Raw genomic sequence first — 15,627 nt, 5'->3', positions numbered from 1 at the left:
GACAGCAAAAGGATTACTATATTATATTATTTGGATGTTGTATCAAGTGGGTTAGAATTTGATGTACTTTTTAAATTAAAATTTGCCATTAAAATTTACCTCAATTAATGGTTTTGTTTAAAAAGTTGATCTAACTTAATGAGATTTTATGTTTATTTTTATATTTCTGAAAACAGTGTGCCCCAAGAGGAGGATTTCCACATCTTCTTACATAGCTTTTACATCACTAAAAGCTGTATAAAAGCATCAGACTTTGAATTGAAAGGCTGTACCTAAAAATGATGTCATGAAGCAAATGGGTAGAACTAGATAGGATATAGTGCTGTCTTTGTCTTTTGCTTCAGCAGCCCAAGTCTAATTGTTGAATAATGTGCTTTAGAGGACAGTAGTCTCTTTCAAACTGAAACATTACAGAAAGTTCCACCCAGGCAATGTGCTATTTCTAGTCAAGTATATGGAGACTTTACATGCAGAGAGCAGCTATAAAGATGTTGGGATAGGAGCAACTTAGAAACCAGTTCAAATAGCAACTTAGACTTCTGTCCAAAATAGCTTTATATGAATTATAGATGTTTAATGTTCAGCCCTCCTCTAAGCAGATATTTAAATATAATAAACATAAATGATTTTTAGATTTTGCTCTTCTCATTTTCTTCTATTAAAAAAACCTTGGTGAAACTCCATCTCTACTAAAAATATAAAATTAGCTGGGCATGGTGGCGCGTGCCTGTAATCTCGGCTACTCAGGAGGCTGAGGCAGGAGAATCACTTGAATGAACTTGGGAGGCAGAGGTTGCAGTGAGCCGAGATTGTGCCATTTTGCTCTAGCCTGGGTGACAGGGTGAATCTCCGTCTCAAAACAAAACAAAACAAAACACAAAAAAAACTTTACTTTGTCTGAGTTGTTAATGGCCAAATATAATCCTCAGTTTGTCAGTGATACATTAATAAGTCTTACATGAAATCACTTCATATATTCTCTTTTGTGTTTTGGCCAGGAGTTTAGCCTGAATTTTAAATTCAGTGTGATACCTATATTTCTTATTGATTAGTTGTATAAGACAAATAGTAATCAAGGAAGTTCATCTGCATTGTTTGGTTTTGAATTATGACTTAGCTTTATAGAAAAGAAATCTGTAAAACGTCGTAAAATGATATCCCTAAAAGGGCCGTATTAGAGAAAAAATGTTTTTGACAATTTAAAAGCTATTCCTTTCAGATAAAGTTGCATATATGTAAACTATTAACATTAATTTACAAGCAAATATTAAATTTTATTAAGATTTTTTGGCTCATTTTGCATAGTGGAACTAACAGTTCATCTACTTAGAAGCTGTACCACATTGGCTGGATGGCCCTTCAGTAAAATGCCTGTTGCCTTATTCACCCTAAAACCTAAAAGTCTGGTGATTATATTATAGGGAGAAGACAGTCATTTTGATTTCTTTGAATAGAGATTCAACTCGAATTATCTTAGTGAATAACTTGTACAATGATCTATTATCCAAACATCTCCTATTTATTTTAATTATTAACCAAAAACCTGGGGTTTCTCATCTTTTCCCGGTTAAGATTTGATGACAAAATGACACATAGTCTTCCCATTAGATACTCTTCTCTGCAGGAGCAATATATTTGTACCTAAAACTTTGTATTTATATTGAATTTCTAAATTGGCTTTTTTTTTTTTATTTCCCTTTCAATTTTTCTGCAAGGTGGACCTCCCTATGTAATTTCAGTAATCACCAGGACTCAGTCTTCCCAGCCATCAGTGTTATTTTCATGGAGAATGGGGATACTATACTGTGTTATAGTTTAGGGTTATAATAATAATATACCTATTATTCTTTCAAAATGACTTTCCATGGAACATCACTACTTGATATTCTAAATGGAATCATGGAAGGAATCTATGTGTTAAAATAATATTTCTCTTTCTGTCAAATACCACTATAAAGCTAAATGGTAATCAAGATCATAGAAGCAGTTTTGCAGAGATTTTGAATGATCATTCAACTCCCCCACAATAGTGAGTGGAACAAACAAATGCAGCTGAGCATGCCTCTGCTCTCCAGCAACAGGGAGTGAGGTTTGCCACCATGCAAATCTCTGGGGGCACTGACAAGCTTCTATTTTTAGGTGTGTGCCTCCTATTGGAAATATGCTGCACTGTGTGCCCTGTAGACCACCCAGCCCACCCACTTTTTGTGGTTTGGCCTTCTGTAAGGCTTGCCTGCAGGTGTGACCTTACTCACCCACCTAGAACAAGCTACTCTGCCATTTTTCTGAAGTTTAAAAATATGACTGGCTAAAAGAAGACAGTAAGCAAGTCGATTTTTATACTGTCCTGGAAAGTTATAATTATAAAGTTTGGTGAACTTCGTGAACTTTTTGAAGCATGTTTTTGCTGCAAACTTGTGATTGATGTGGAGGCCCCTTGGGGCATAGGTAAAGCAGTTAAAATATAGGAAGTTGAGTGAGCTGTCTCTTGTACATAACCTACCAGAGGCTTTATGAGGTTAGTGTGTACATTGCCTCACCCCCAGCCCAGTGCAATTTGAAATTAGATAAACATTTTGGCAATGGTGTGGCAAACCAAAATTCAACCTTGCTTTTCAATAATTCTATTAACTTTATAAAAGTAATAAGCTATTTTTTGTAAAGTAAGCTGTTAGGCATCAAGAGCACACTAAAGCAGCTATATTAAGTAGAAAGGAGGTGATTTTTTTTCCTAATGTAACCACACTCTAAATCTTCACAATCTGTCAAAACTTGCTCTATAATTCTAAGCCAGCAATATTCAAAATAGCACAATAAGTACTGTTAGCAAGATGTGGAAATTTTCTTGAGCAGTAGGAAGGTACCCCAGAAGTCAGGATGTTTGCTGACCATTAGCTCTACTTGCATGCAACCTGTATTGGCTGTCCCTTAGGGACTCAGACTTATGGCTCCAAAGTGGACAAATGAACACAAAGTCTCATGAACACTCAAAAAGAGCTTCTTGCTTCATAACCCTGTTAACTATACAAGGTACTCCTTTCCTTAGTGAAGCATCATATGTCTTCATAACTTCCTTGGAAACTTCTTTGTAGTAAAGGGAAAAATTGAGGCTCTGTTATGTGTCAGAACCTGAATCCGCCACCCATAGTAGAACTTTAGAGCCAAAAGAGATTTTTTTTTTTTTTTTTTTTTTTTTTTTTCCAGATGATGTGGAAATTAGAACCTCAGGGGCTAGTGACTAGCTCAAGGTCACATGGTTTGTTAATGGAGGAGCCAAGACCAGAAGCCACTGTGATCTCACTTCTAACATAGCCAAATAACCACATAAGCATCAATTACTTCAAGAGGAAGGTGATTTAGTCTGTCTTCTCTTATCTGGCACAAAGTAATCACTACCTAGATGTTAGTTGTTGTTAGAGTTATTTTAATTATTTTTATTTCCCTCCCTCTCCAGATGTTACTGTGTTTCACAACAATATGTTTTAAGGGTTTATGTGGCTTGTATTCAAATTTTAAAGTAAAGATCTTGTGTAAGTTTAGGTCTGGGGAAGATATCGAGAGAGCTTCTAGTTTAGCTTCATAATAATATTGTCCTTCCCACAATGATTTTTTCCACAATAATAAAAAATCTTTTTTTAGCTAGGTCTTGCGATTTTAGCTAGAAGATAGTTTGAATAGAAGAAAACTTTTTAAAGTTCATTTTCAGAGTTTGCTGAAAAAATTATCTGCTTCTCTTTCCCTCTCTCTCTCATTCAAGCATACATAATCCCCTGACATATTATACTTGAGATCTATATAAAAAGTTAACATTTTATAAATACTTTGAAAACTAATTCCAGTGATGAATTAATTTAAAGCCTTAGATGGATAGCGTATTTAAACAAGCTGTTCATGTAAAAATGGAAAGCTTTTTTGAAAAAAAATTATTTAAAAAAATCTGTATTATGGAATTTTTACATCAGCTCTTATTACTAAGATGTTTACATAAAAAGTGTTCCATAAAGGGGGAAAATTATGCCGGTTGCACCTATAATTTGCTTTGCTCCAAACCTTGGCTGTTTAAACTGCTTCCATTTATGTGCACAAACCTGAATGAGTTTTTTTTTATGCCCTCAAATTAAAGGCCCATTTGGAAAACTTGAGCTAACAAGCACACTTATCCTGCCACTACCATCTTTTTCCCAATATATTCTTCCAACTTATTGGGAAGGTAAGTTCATAAACCCAAAATGTGCTCTAGCTACTAATTTCAGGTCCTTCACCTGCACCACATAACATGGAATAAATAGGAAGCAATAACCCTCTGGTGACCATATGTAAAGACATCTAAAAGAAAACTGAACATGAAAGGAAGTAAGGGCTCAGTAAGTTAGACTAATGAATGAACAAATCAAAATATGGCTAACATGCTTTGCCATTTAATAACAACCACAGTCACAACAACACTGAAAACTAATATTATTTGAGCATCTTACTGTGAGTCATGTATGATCCCAGTACTTTATATAGATATCTCTTTGGCTACATTCATGTGCTCAGGAAGTTAATTATGTGCTGTTTAGCCAGTAATGACATCATTGCCTTCATGGGTATTAGAACTATAATTAGCTTTTATGAGGCTAAGACAATCTCTACTTATGTTGGTAGTATTTAGCAATATTTTTCTAATTAATGCCAACGTAAACCTGTTCCACCCTGCAATACTGCCTAGGTAATCCATATGGAAAGATTTTCTGTAACAGTCTCAAGTGAGATGAACATTGAGTGTGTGTCTTTTAAGTTTCCCTAGTCTTTCTTTAGGTGTAATAGGTAAGATCAAAATGAGACAAATCTTTGATGAACATTAGAATAGTCACTTTGCTGCTTTTCTGTCTTATCATCAGCAGTTAGGCTCACTTCAATGAATTCCGTCCTTGTAGAATAAATCTGCCTTGCCACTGTGACAGCTATGTTCTTTCCACAAACTGTCAGTGTAGCTTGTTAGCTTTTGTCTTTCTTCTTGTCGTTTGTAGGTTCTTGGAATTGGGCTACAGTGATTCTTACAAGGATCTTTGTTCACTGGTAGTTTTGTGTTGTTTATGTATAAAGGAGCAAGGCTTTAAAAAGTATCTGTGACTGGACCTGGTGGCTCACGCCTGTAGTCCCAGCACTTTGTGAGGCCAAGGAGGGTGGATCATGAGGTCAGGAGTTTGAGACCAGCCTGACCAACATGGTGAAACCCCGTCTCTGCTAAAAATACAAAAATTAGCCAGGCGTGGTGGCACATGCCTGTAGTCCTAACTACTCGGGAGACTGAGGCAGGAGAATCGTTTGAACCCAGAAGGCAGAGATTGCAGCAGTGAGCCGAGATCACACAAGCCTGGGTAACAGAGTGGAAAAAAAAAAAAAAGTATCTGTGCTGACCTGGTGCAGTGGCTCATGCCTGCATACCTGTAATCTCAGCACTTTGGGAGGCTCAGGTGGGAGCATCACTTGAGTCCAAGAGTTTGAGAGCAACCTGGGCAACATTATGAGATCCCATCTGTACAAAAAAAAAAAAAAAAAAAAATAGCTGGACATGGTGGTACATGCATGGTGGCCCTAGCTACTTAGGAGACTGAGGTGGGAGGACTGCTTGAGCCCAGGAGGTTGAGGCTTCAGTGAGCCATGATTGCACCAGTGCACTCCAGCCTGGGAGACAGAGCAAGACCATATATATATATATATGTGCTAAACACAAATCCAGTTATTTTACTTTTGCCACATTAAAACCTTTTTAGTTTTCCTATTGCTGTTAGTATAATTTTTCATTTTCTCTAACATGACTTGCAAAATCCTGCAAAATCTTATCTCTGCCTACTTTGTCTTTATCTGTTATTTCTCTCCACTTTACACATGATGCTCTAGCTGAACTAAATCTTAAGTTACTTGAACCATCTATGCTGTCTTGTACCTGATGACCTCACTGCCCAGAACACTCTTTTGTATTTTGTCTCTATCTTCCCCTTTTACTTGGCTCACTCCCAAGCTGCATATTTATGTCTCAGTTTCTTGCTGACTTGGTTAGAAATGGTACTGTTTCCATGAAGCCTAAACCCAGACTATAGTATGGCACTCGTCTGTTCTATCAGAGCACCTGTTCTATCAAGAACACCTATTGTATCAGAGCAGTTATCACATTGTATTATCACGATCTACTTATTTATCTACATTTCCAATAATCCATAAATTCTGTAAAGTCAGAGATTATATCTTGTGCATGACTGTATTCCCAGAACCTGGCACAGTGCCAGGCACATAAATGTTTAATAAGTATTAAGTGCAGGGATGTGGGGAGATGAGAAGAAATAAGTTAGGAAGAGTGAACAGGGCTAATAAAGAGTGCTGTGTATGTCAGTCAAGGGGCTTGTCTTGTTGGATCCCAGAGAAGATTTGGAGTTAGAGAAAACTTATCTTCATACTTGGATATTGATAGATCTTTCTTTCTGGTAGTGATGTGAAGGATGAGTTAATTGCAGGTGACAAGAGTATTGACAAGGAGACCAAACTTGTATCCAAGAGAGAAAAGATGAGAACCTTAAATGACAGGACCTTAAACTATTGGAGTGAGATGAGAAGATTTAACAACTGTGAATAAAACAAATGTCATAGCCTTTGGCAAATTATTTGAGACAGTGTGGGAGAAGGAAGAGAGAAGGGATGTTCAGAGCCCTAGTTTGGATGATGTTCATGCTGCTAACAGTTATGAGGAGGATACAAACATTATTTGAGGAATGATGTTTGGACTGATGGCTCTGTGGGATATCCAAGTGGAGATATTGAGTAGGTATTTGCAAAGCTAGGATATGGTGCTCAGTAGCACATGTATGGGATCAACATTTAGGTATAATAAGGCTTTCATTCAGATGAGATTAGCCAGAGAGAATGGGCATATATAAAGAAAAACTGAACATAGAGGAGAGCTCTATTAGAGTACTGGCTTGAGGCACACTTGGTTGCAATGAACAGAAATCGACTAAAATCAAGTAAAGTAGTAGGGCAGTAGGTGTAATAAGAATTATTGTCATATAAGTCAAGGACAGGCCACAAGAAACAGCTCCTACCCTTCATTACTGGATGTGGAATGGCTGGAATTAAAGCCTCTCTGTTTCTCAAAGGTCTGGTTTTCTCTCATCTCTCTGCTCTACATTTTCTTTTTATTTATTTATTTATTTATTTATTTATTTAATTTTTATTGAGAGACAGTGTGATCTCAGCTCACTGAAACCTCCACCTCCTGGGTTCAAGCAATTCTTCTGCTTCAGCCTCCTGAGTAGTTGGGGTTATAGGCGTGTGCCACCAGGCCTGGCTAATTTTTGTATTTTTAGTAGAGATGGAGTTTCACCATGTTAGCCAGGCTGGTCTTGAACTCCTGATCTCGTGATTCACCTCAGCCTCCCAAAGTGTCGGGCTTACAGGCGTGAGTCACCACGCCCAGCGTCTACATTTTCTCTCTTACCCTTTCCTCTGTCAGCCCCTCAGCTTCCTATATTTCCAAGTGGTCAAGGCAGCTGCTACCTTTGAATTTCTATAATGTCATCATTCTTCTTTTTGTCATTCTCTGGATAAATTGTGTGTGTCTCTAACTTGAAATTCTCAGAGAAAGACAGAATTTGGGTGATTAGCAAAGCCCGTAGTTTGGTTCCCTTCAGGTCAGGGGTTTACTCCTTGGACCAAGTAGTGTGAAGATGACAGCAAGAACTGTGAGAGGAGACAGATTCTCTTGGGAGAAGGTGTACCTATGAAGATTGAGTAGCTCCTGTAGTAAACTGTTATTTAAAGCAGTACTTCTCAGAGTTTAACATGCTTATTAGTTATCTGAGAATTTTGTTTAAATGCATTTTTTTTTTAGTAGGTCTGGGTGATTCTGCATGTCAGCAAACTCTCAGGTGATGCTGATGCTGCTTGTCTGAGGTCCTCTGGCCAAACAGAAAGGATTGTAAAGCCAAGAGTAGCAGAGGCGGTGCTTGGAGAGGGCTGAGAGGGCAGGAGAGAAATGAGGAGAATGGAGAATTTGTGGGTAAGACTGTCCAGAAGCAGCCTGTGCTCGGAGGCATCCAATGCTGGAGAGGGTGAGCAAAATAAAAATGGAAGCTGCTTTAGTATAAACACTGTGTGAAATTTTGTAAGTTATTAGCTGAGTCCAAAGGCCTATGAATTCGTGAGCAAGAAGGTCCACAGCTGGATTAATCCAAAGTTGGGGGTTTGCAGGAAGAGAATAAGGAACTTGAACGGATATGTTAACCAGGAGGTAGATTTGGTGATAGACATGCAGTTTATGTTGTTTCAAATTATTTAGTGCCTTTAGATTTTTTTTTTTTAAGCTGGAAAAGACTCAACCATTGCTTGAGAGAGAATAGTTTCCCATGAAAATATGTGTGGGTGTGTGTACATATGCATACCCATGTGCTTGTGTGTCTAATCCTCTTGCAAGTGATGTATATCTACATAACAGGCTGACTCTGGAATGATTTACAACAGTTCACTTGTTTGGATCTTCAGAAAGTATTATCTTTTGCAGTCAGACATGGAATGTTCTCTTACCAACGTGATTATGGAAAGACAACTCAAAGTTTAAACATTAACAGGATTACAGAAGAAAGAGATGTGTTTGAGGGTGTGGTGCATGTGGGTATCTTCGGAAATTCAAAAAATTGCCAGTCTTAATGGTGCCTCATCAAGGAAACTTCAGTTCAACATCTTGTTAATTTTCTAGTAATGTCAAACTTAATTGAACTGATTCAAGTAAGCCAATACCCTTTGGAACTCATGCTTAAAGTCGTTGAAGTAGCTTCTTATTCAGGGTGTTTCCAAAGAACGTTTTGGGGTTGACCCATTACAGAGGGAAATGGAACAATTATCTGGTTGACTCAGGAAACCATTGTTTTAGGAGGAGTGGGTGAATGAACTGGTATTCTGGCATGGCTGTCAGAAGTTCTGGTAGGGGACTGGAATGACCAATGTAACCGTGCTTTACGAAAGACCCTCCTCAATAGTGGAAATGCTATTTTTGAATGCAGAGCTTGAGGAGGAGTGGTGAGGGTGGTGGGGATGCTTGCCAAGTCTGTCACATTAACAGAATCACAGATGTCACAGCCAGATTGCCTTGGATTCCATGCCATCTTGAAAAATATGGATAGTGGTCTGAAATCACTTAAAATAGCTTACTTTGATGAAGTCATCCATTTCTGCATATTATCAATCATTTAATACATGCCAGCATCTAAAATGTTGCTGATATTTTACATTTCAGTGATGTTACATCTGATAGCAATTTACTTAGATCTAGAGAAATGGTATGTGGCTATCCTGGCTCTTTACTGACTTAGGTATTAGAACTGGTTCTAGAATTGTTAGTTGCTGGCCCTTAGGTTTAATCTTTAGAAGCCACCAAGACTGCTAAATATTTTAAATGTTTTTAATCAACAAATGAGCTTTTCATGTGTTAGAACTTAGTATATCCTCATGGATAATTCAAATCATGACTGAATAAATGCAGAACAAGCAGGCGACTTAAGCTAAATTTTCTGGAGATAATTTTCACTGGCCAGGTTTTTCTACAGGCTCATTAGCTGCAGTTTTGTGTATGTTCAAATAAAGATCAAGGTTTACTTAAATGAATTAATTTTGTTCACCATTTAACACAATCTAGAAAAAGCAATTATTCAGTACCATCTACATATTTGTGTTGAAAGAAGCTAAAATTAATCTCCATTTTGATTTATCTCTTGGGATCTAAAATTCTTGTTTTAAAGAGATTTTAAAGAATAGGCATTTGGATTTTATAAAGAAGTACTTGTGACAAAGGTAGTGTAAGAATCCAAATCTGAGATATTAAAAAAAACCTCACAAGGTAATGGTTATTAAATCTATATCGAAGTGTTATATATCAATTGAATTATGCTTTGGCATGACTGGAAGATTTTTCATTATAGATTAGAGTTTCATTGAAAAATAAACTTTTGTAAAAATACGCACAAGTAAATTACTGCTAAATACTTGTAAGCATAGGCAAGAACTGAGGGTGGAATTTGGTTTGTCATTTGTTTGGATTACTTGAAAACCTTGCTTTTATAAATTATCTGTAAGAATATGTTACCATATCTGTCTTTGAGAACATATTGAGCCAGATGCTTTGAATTGGGTAGCTTTTAGCATATGTGTTAATCCTGATTTTACCAATACCTCATTCAGTGGCTACTTCAGTAACCATCTAATTAGGTAGCCCTGACTCTTACGAGAGAACAAAGTAATTACTTACTAGGCTAGCTCATAGTGTAGGAATCAGTTAGCAGTGATATTTGACTACTCCAAATTGGAAAATTCAAAGCACTATATTTCATACTTCCTAATACTCTTTATTAAAATGTTTCCAAATGAGTTTCTTAAAATATGTTTATTTTAGGGCTATGGAACTATTAAGAAATTGTCCATTTAAAAAATGTCTTTTAAAGAAGTACTTGAGCTCACCATTTTGGTCTGTGTTTTTTGTTTAAGTGTGGCAACCTTTTCTTTCCTAGAAAGACACTAGGCTTACATTCAGAAGGGCTGGTTTGAATTTTGGTGCTGCTATCAATCAGATATGTGACTTTGTGCAAGTTATCCAATCTATATTAGCCTCATTTGTTTCCTCTAAAGATAGAGGTGGTAATAATTCTCAGGGTTATTATAATGTTAAATGAGTTATATGTGAAAGCTTGTTATTGTGAATTGCTCTATGAGTATAATGAAGAGGATGATATTGTGTCTAATTTAATTGATATTTCATCTATTTAAGACAATTATTATTTAGTAGCACTATCTCTAAATGCTGTCTAGCCACTGAAGGTAAGAATCATATGGAAGAATGTATCAAATGTTCTTCTGAATTCATGTTATGAGTGTCATCTTTATCTTGCTTCTATCCCTCTGAGTGCCTAAGGAAAAAAGAGATTATACTAAGGTGGTGTCCTATTTTACCTCTCTTAAATTTTTAATGCACTGATTTTGTGTTATAGTAATTATTAATAATAGCCAACACTTAACTAGTGCTAACTATGTCCCAGGTACAACTTCCAGGACTTTCTAATATTAATCCATGTTATCCTCCTGGTAACTCTGGGTAGTGGTTGCTGTTATTATCACCAGTGTAAAGGTGGAGAAACTGAGGCACAGATAAATTAACTTGTGAAAGATTACACAGTGTTATCGGTCAAATTTAACTTTCTTATACTCTTGGGCAGGCATGGTGGCTCAGGCCTATAATTTCAGTACTTCCAGAAGCCGAGGTGGGAGGACTGCTTGAGCCCAGTAGTTTGAGGCTGCAGCGAGGGCCACTACACTCCAGCCTGGCTGACAGAGAGATACCCCGTCTCTAAAAAATAATAATTATAATAAATTTTCTTAAACCCTTTCTTCAGCTTTTAGGGAAGAATTTCACAAAGATAATATACAGGATAAAGGAAGTCATGCACATTACTTGGGTCTTGGATATAAAGGATGTCATCTTATCTTGGAAAAATGATGCTGCCTATCTGCATGTTGAGATGACAGAGATTGTTGCTTATTTTCCTTTATATTTTTATTTTTAATCTCCAATGTCTATAACTGGATAAATTATTGTTAATTTACTAGGATTACTTCTCTCTCCTGAGCCTAAGGCAAAGTAACAGTCCTAGCCATCTCAGTCCTGTGCTGTGAGTGATGTAATTGGAAGAAACAGCCCAACACCCCACCCGAAGAGATGTTCCAGAGCACATGGACTCTATCTTCTTTTCAGACTTAGAATTTGACTTGGTTATACTGCATGGAGTCTTTCTTTAATTTAGGCATGGTTCCCTTCATTTAAGCTACTCATTTGTTCATAAATTTAGCAAATTTTATCGAAGATCTCCTATGCGCCAGGGGTGCTGTGCAGTGCTGAGAGTAGAATGGCAAATATGACAGTCACACACCCTCTGCTTGTTGAGCTTACAAAGTAGTGGAAGAAGATTGACAATAAGAAAATCATATCACAAATGGAAGTAACACAAGTCCTCTGAATAGCGCTACAAAGCAGAGGAACATGGTGCTCCAGGGATGGATAAGAGAAGGCATTTGGCAGACACTTGAGGATCATCATTTGTTTTCCATAGTCTGTCTTTGGTCTCGTACAAGATGTCAGAGACTTAAGGAGGACTAGCAGGAGGAGGGCAAGTTAAAAAGAATGGATGGGGATAGAGTTGGCATATTGAAACATTGAGTAATACAAAGTGGCCTCAGAGAAAAGAAAAACCTCACTTGAGCTGTGTAAAACATCGAATTAGTCCTTGAACATATCACTGTATCATAGAAGAATAGTTGTATTTGTAGTAACTACCATGTTTCAAGAAATGTTACTGCATATGCATTCTAGTCAACTCAGTAAAAGAGGGAGGGATATAATAAATTTAGTTATTTTCATTAGTATGTTGAAAGTATTTTATTGTTTGAAAGTTTATGTGTCCATTTAATGGCAGTTTATCCAGTATTTTGGATAAATGAGATCACTGCCTTCATTTATATAAATATGTCAAAGCAATGTGCATATTAGTTGCAAAAGCATCTCTGGACAGGAAGATGATAGACCTTGGTTTCTGATTCCAACTGGTGGATAAATAATAATTGAGAACAACCTAACTGTTCTCATTAGTGAAAATGGGAAAGTAGCATTTCCCCTGTCTACCTCAGAAGGGTTTTTCTTTACATATTTCATTCAATTAATATTTTTTGTGAACCTTATACTGAGAACAAATAGTGATGGGCAAAGGAGACATCATCTTAGATCTTATAGGACTTACATTCCATGGGAAAAACCAATATTTATTTACAATGGGTCTTAATTTTTCCATTCGTGTGACCTGCAGTGCTGTTCTCTAGTGTGCTCATGGCATGCTCCCTCACTTCATTCAGTTGGGTCTCTTCTCAAGTATCACCTCTTTGGAGAACCACCATCTCTAATATTCATTTCAGTCTCTCTTTATCCTTTGCTTTACTTTTCTTCCTCACCTTTATCTGTCATTATACTTGTAGTTGCCTTTAGGTCCAACACTGAAGTATAATAATCCTTTATCCAACCAGGTGTAGTGGTGCACACCTGTAGTCTCAGCTACTCAGGAGGCTGAGGCACTAGAATTGCTTGAACCTGGGAGACAGAGGTTGCAGTGAGCCAGAGTCATGCCACTTCCCTCCAGTCTGGGCAACAGAGCAAGACTGTCTCAAAAACAAACAAACAAAAAGATTCCTTTATAGAGAGACTTTGTCTTTCCTGCTCATTGATATTGATATATATTATTTAGAATAGTGCATGGCACATAATAGACTCACAATAAATATTTACCGAATGAATGAGTAAATGAGATGAGCCCACAAGCATATAATTACCAACTGTGACAAACAAATGGGGTAAGTGAATGTATTTTCAAAACTATAAGTAATCCATGTTTGCAAGGTGATGCTATTTATTTGAATTTCGGAAAAAAAAATACAGTCTGCCAGAAGATAGCTTATTATTTTTTTGTATTTGTAGCTTTCTATTAAATTATTTATTTTCTAAGAGTTTCTCTTCCTTTATATCCATGATTTGTAATACTGAACACTATCTTTATGGTTCTGTAACCCCCGCCATCCCAGTTCAATTACTGTCTGGAGTAGAGATTCTTAATCTGGGTCAGTGAACCTTTGTGAAATTCACTGTTGCCTTCTGAGGCCTCATTGTACTCCTTGAAATTGTGTGTAACGTGTGTGGCCCCTGCTCATTTTACTGGAGAGAGTTCCTGTAACTGTCAGATTCTCAGACTGTATAACCTCCCAAGTTTAAAAATCATTGCATTAAAATTTTTTATTTCCCTTTTACTTTTTGTTGCTCTATTGATGGTTCTTTTCCTCCTCAAGAAGGTTTCATTTTCCATTTATATTTTATGATTGTATGTTGGTATTTTTAAATATTTACTGTTCGATTGTCCCCAGTGTGTGGTATTCTCGGTTTATTGTATGCATCTGAACCCAGACCTTCTCTCTGTCTCTCTTTTGTCTGGCCAGCAGTGTGGGGATGTGCCAACTGCCGAGTGGTTTTGTCCAACCCTTCTGGGACCTTTACTTCTCCATGCTACCCTAACGACTACCCGAACAGCCAGGCTTGCATGTGGACGCTCCGAGCCCCTACTGGTTATATCATTCAGATAACATTTAACGACTTCGACATTGAAGAAGCTCCCAATTGCATTTATGACTCATTATCCCTTGATAATGGAGAGAGCCAGACTAAATTTTGTGGAGCAACTGCCAAAGGCCTATCATTTAACTCAAGTGCGAATGAGATGCATGTGTCCTTTTCAAGTGACTTTAGCATCCAGAAGAAAGGTTTCAATGCCAGCTATATCAGAGGTATGTAAACCAAAGGCAATGCCAACCTTCTGCTTTTGTTTAACGTGTTCTGCAGTAAACACAAGGACCAGAAGACAGAGTTATGCTCTTTTATGTGAATGTGAATGATTAGGATTGGGATTTAAGGGCAAGAAGCTGTTAATATTCTCTGAGCATTCTTGTTAGCAAAATATAATTACCACATCCAAAATCTGGTTACAGTAGAGTTGAATTCTTTTATGTTGTTTATATACAGAACATTTAAAGGCTGCTTGGAAGGCACTGTAGATATTCCACTGCTAATAATTAAAATCTGTAATTCTAACATCTCTCCACTGAAAATTTAAAACATCCCTTTTAGAAATCATTTCATTTTGGGTTTTATGATGTTGTCCTTTTAAGGAACTATGGTACGGAAAAAATACAGAAAATGAACAGTAAATTTTTAACAAGCTATTAACAGTTTAAGCTAATAAATAACACAGCTTGAGGAAAGCCCCCTGAAAATGGCTAACTGAAGGAAATAAGGCATATTTTTATTAAACATGTTTTCTATATTCTGGCACAACATAACATTTAAATAATCTTTCTCTCTCAAACCTGTGTTTCCCTAAAGAAACTCAAGCTTCGATATGATGAGACTTAGTTATACTGTTTCTTCTGTACTTTCTAAGTAAAAACAAGCAGAAAGGTACAACTATAAAAATGACTATTATGATTTAGTTATACTTTTTTTTCTTCTGAACTTTCTAAGTAAAAACAGAAAGGTACAACTATGAAAATGACTGACTCTCACTATTATAAATTGTGTTTTTTGATTGTGGAGTTATTTATTTATGTTTGCCATGGTTAAAACACACATGCTTAAATTTTTCAAATTGTTTTAAATTTTTCAAAATAATGTTTTAAAAATGATAAAATATAGGACATTGGAAAACAAAAAAAGAAGCAAAGTAGAATTATCTGTACAAATGCCACCCAGCTGTAACCACTAATAAAATATTGATGGAGACATTTATTTCTAGGCTTTTAATTTTAACAATGCATGTAGAATACTGGTTCATATTGTTTAAGTGTCTCTTTGCATAAGTGGACCTATAAACTTCTTTATATTTAAAAAGTAGACTAAAGTCCATGATTCCTTTAAATTCTATCATAGATTTTTACTAGAATAGTTATACTAAAATGATGTTTTATTACAGAACTATTCTTGATGTACTGAATATTAAAATATATTCAAACTGTTAT

The 15,627-nt window shown here is 36.4% G+C and overlaps 1 protein-coding gene across 10 annotated transcripts in view; it reads left to right on the top strand.

The window, feature by feature from the left end:
• The window catches only part of ADGRG6 (adhesion G protein-coupled receptor G6), a 136,183-nt gene that overhangs the window by 45,737 nt on the left and 74,819 nt on the right, over nt 1–15,627 (top strand). For 5 of the 10 annotated variants that reach the window (XM_009205966.4, XM_021937801.2, XM_021937800.2 and 2 more), the window contains exon 3: nt 14,056–14,400. In XM_009205966.4, coding sequence (XP_009204230.1) covers nt 14,056–14,400 — 345 coding nt within the window. The remainder of the gene's footprint in view (nt 1–14,055; nt 14,401–15,627) is intronic. The other 5 variants (XM_021937802.2, XM_009205967.3, XM_009205971.4 and 2 more) reach the window with 1 other exon arrangement.

Source organism: Papio anubis, chromosome 6 (genome assembly GCF_008728515.1).
Source record: "Papio anubis isolate 15944 chromosome 6, Panubis1.0, whole genome shotgun sequence".
Taxonomy (NCBI): Eukaryota; Metazoa; Chordata; class Mammalia; order Primates; family Cercopithecidae; genus Papio; species Papio anubis.
This window is presented reverse-complemented; position numbering and strand designations above follow the sequence as displayed.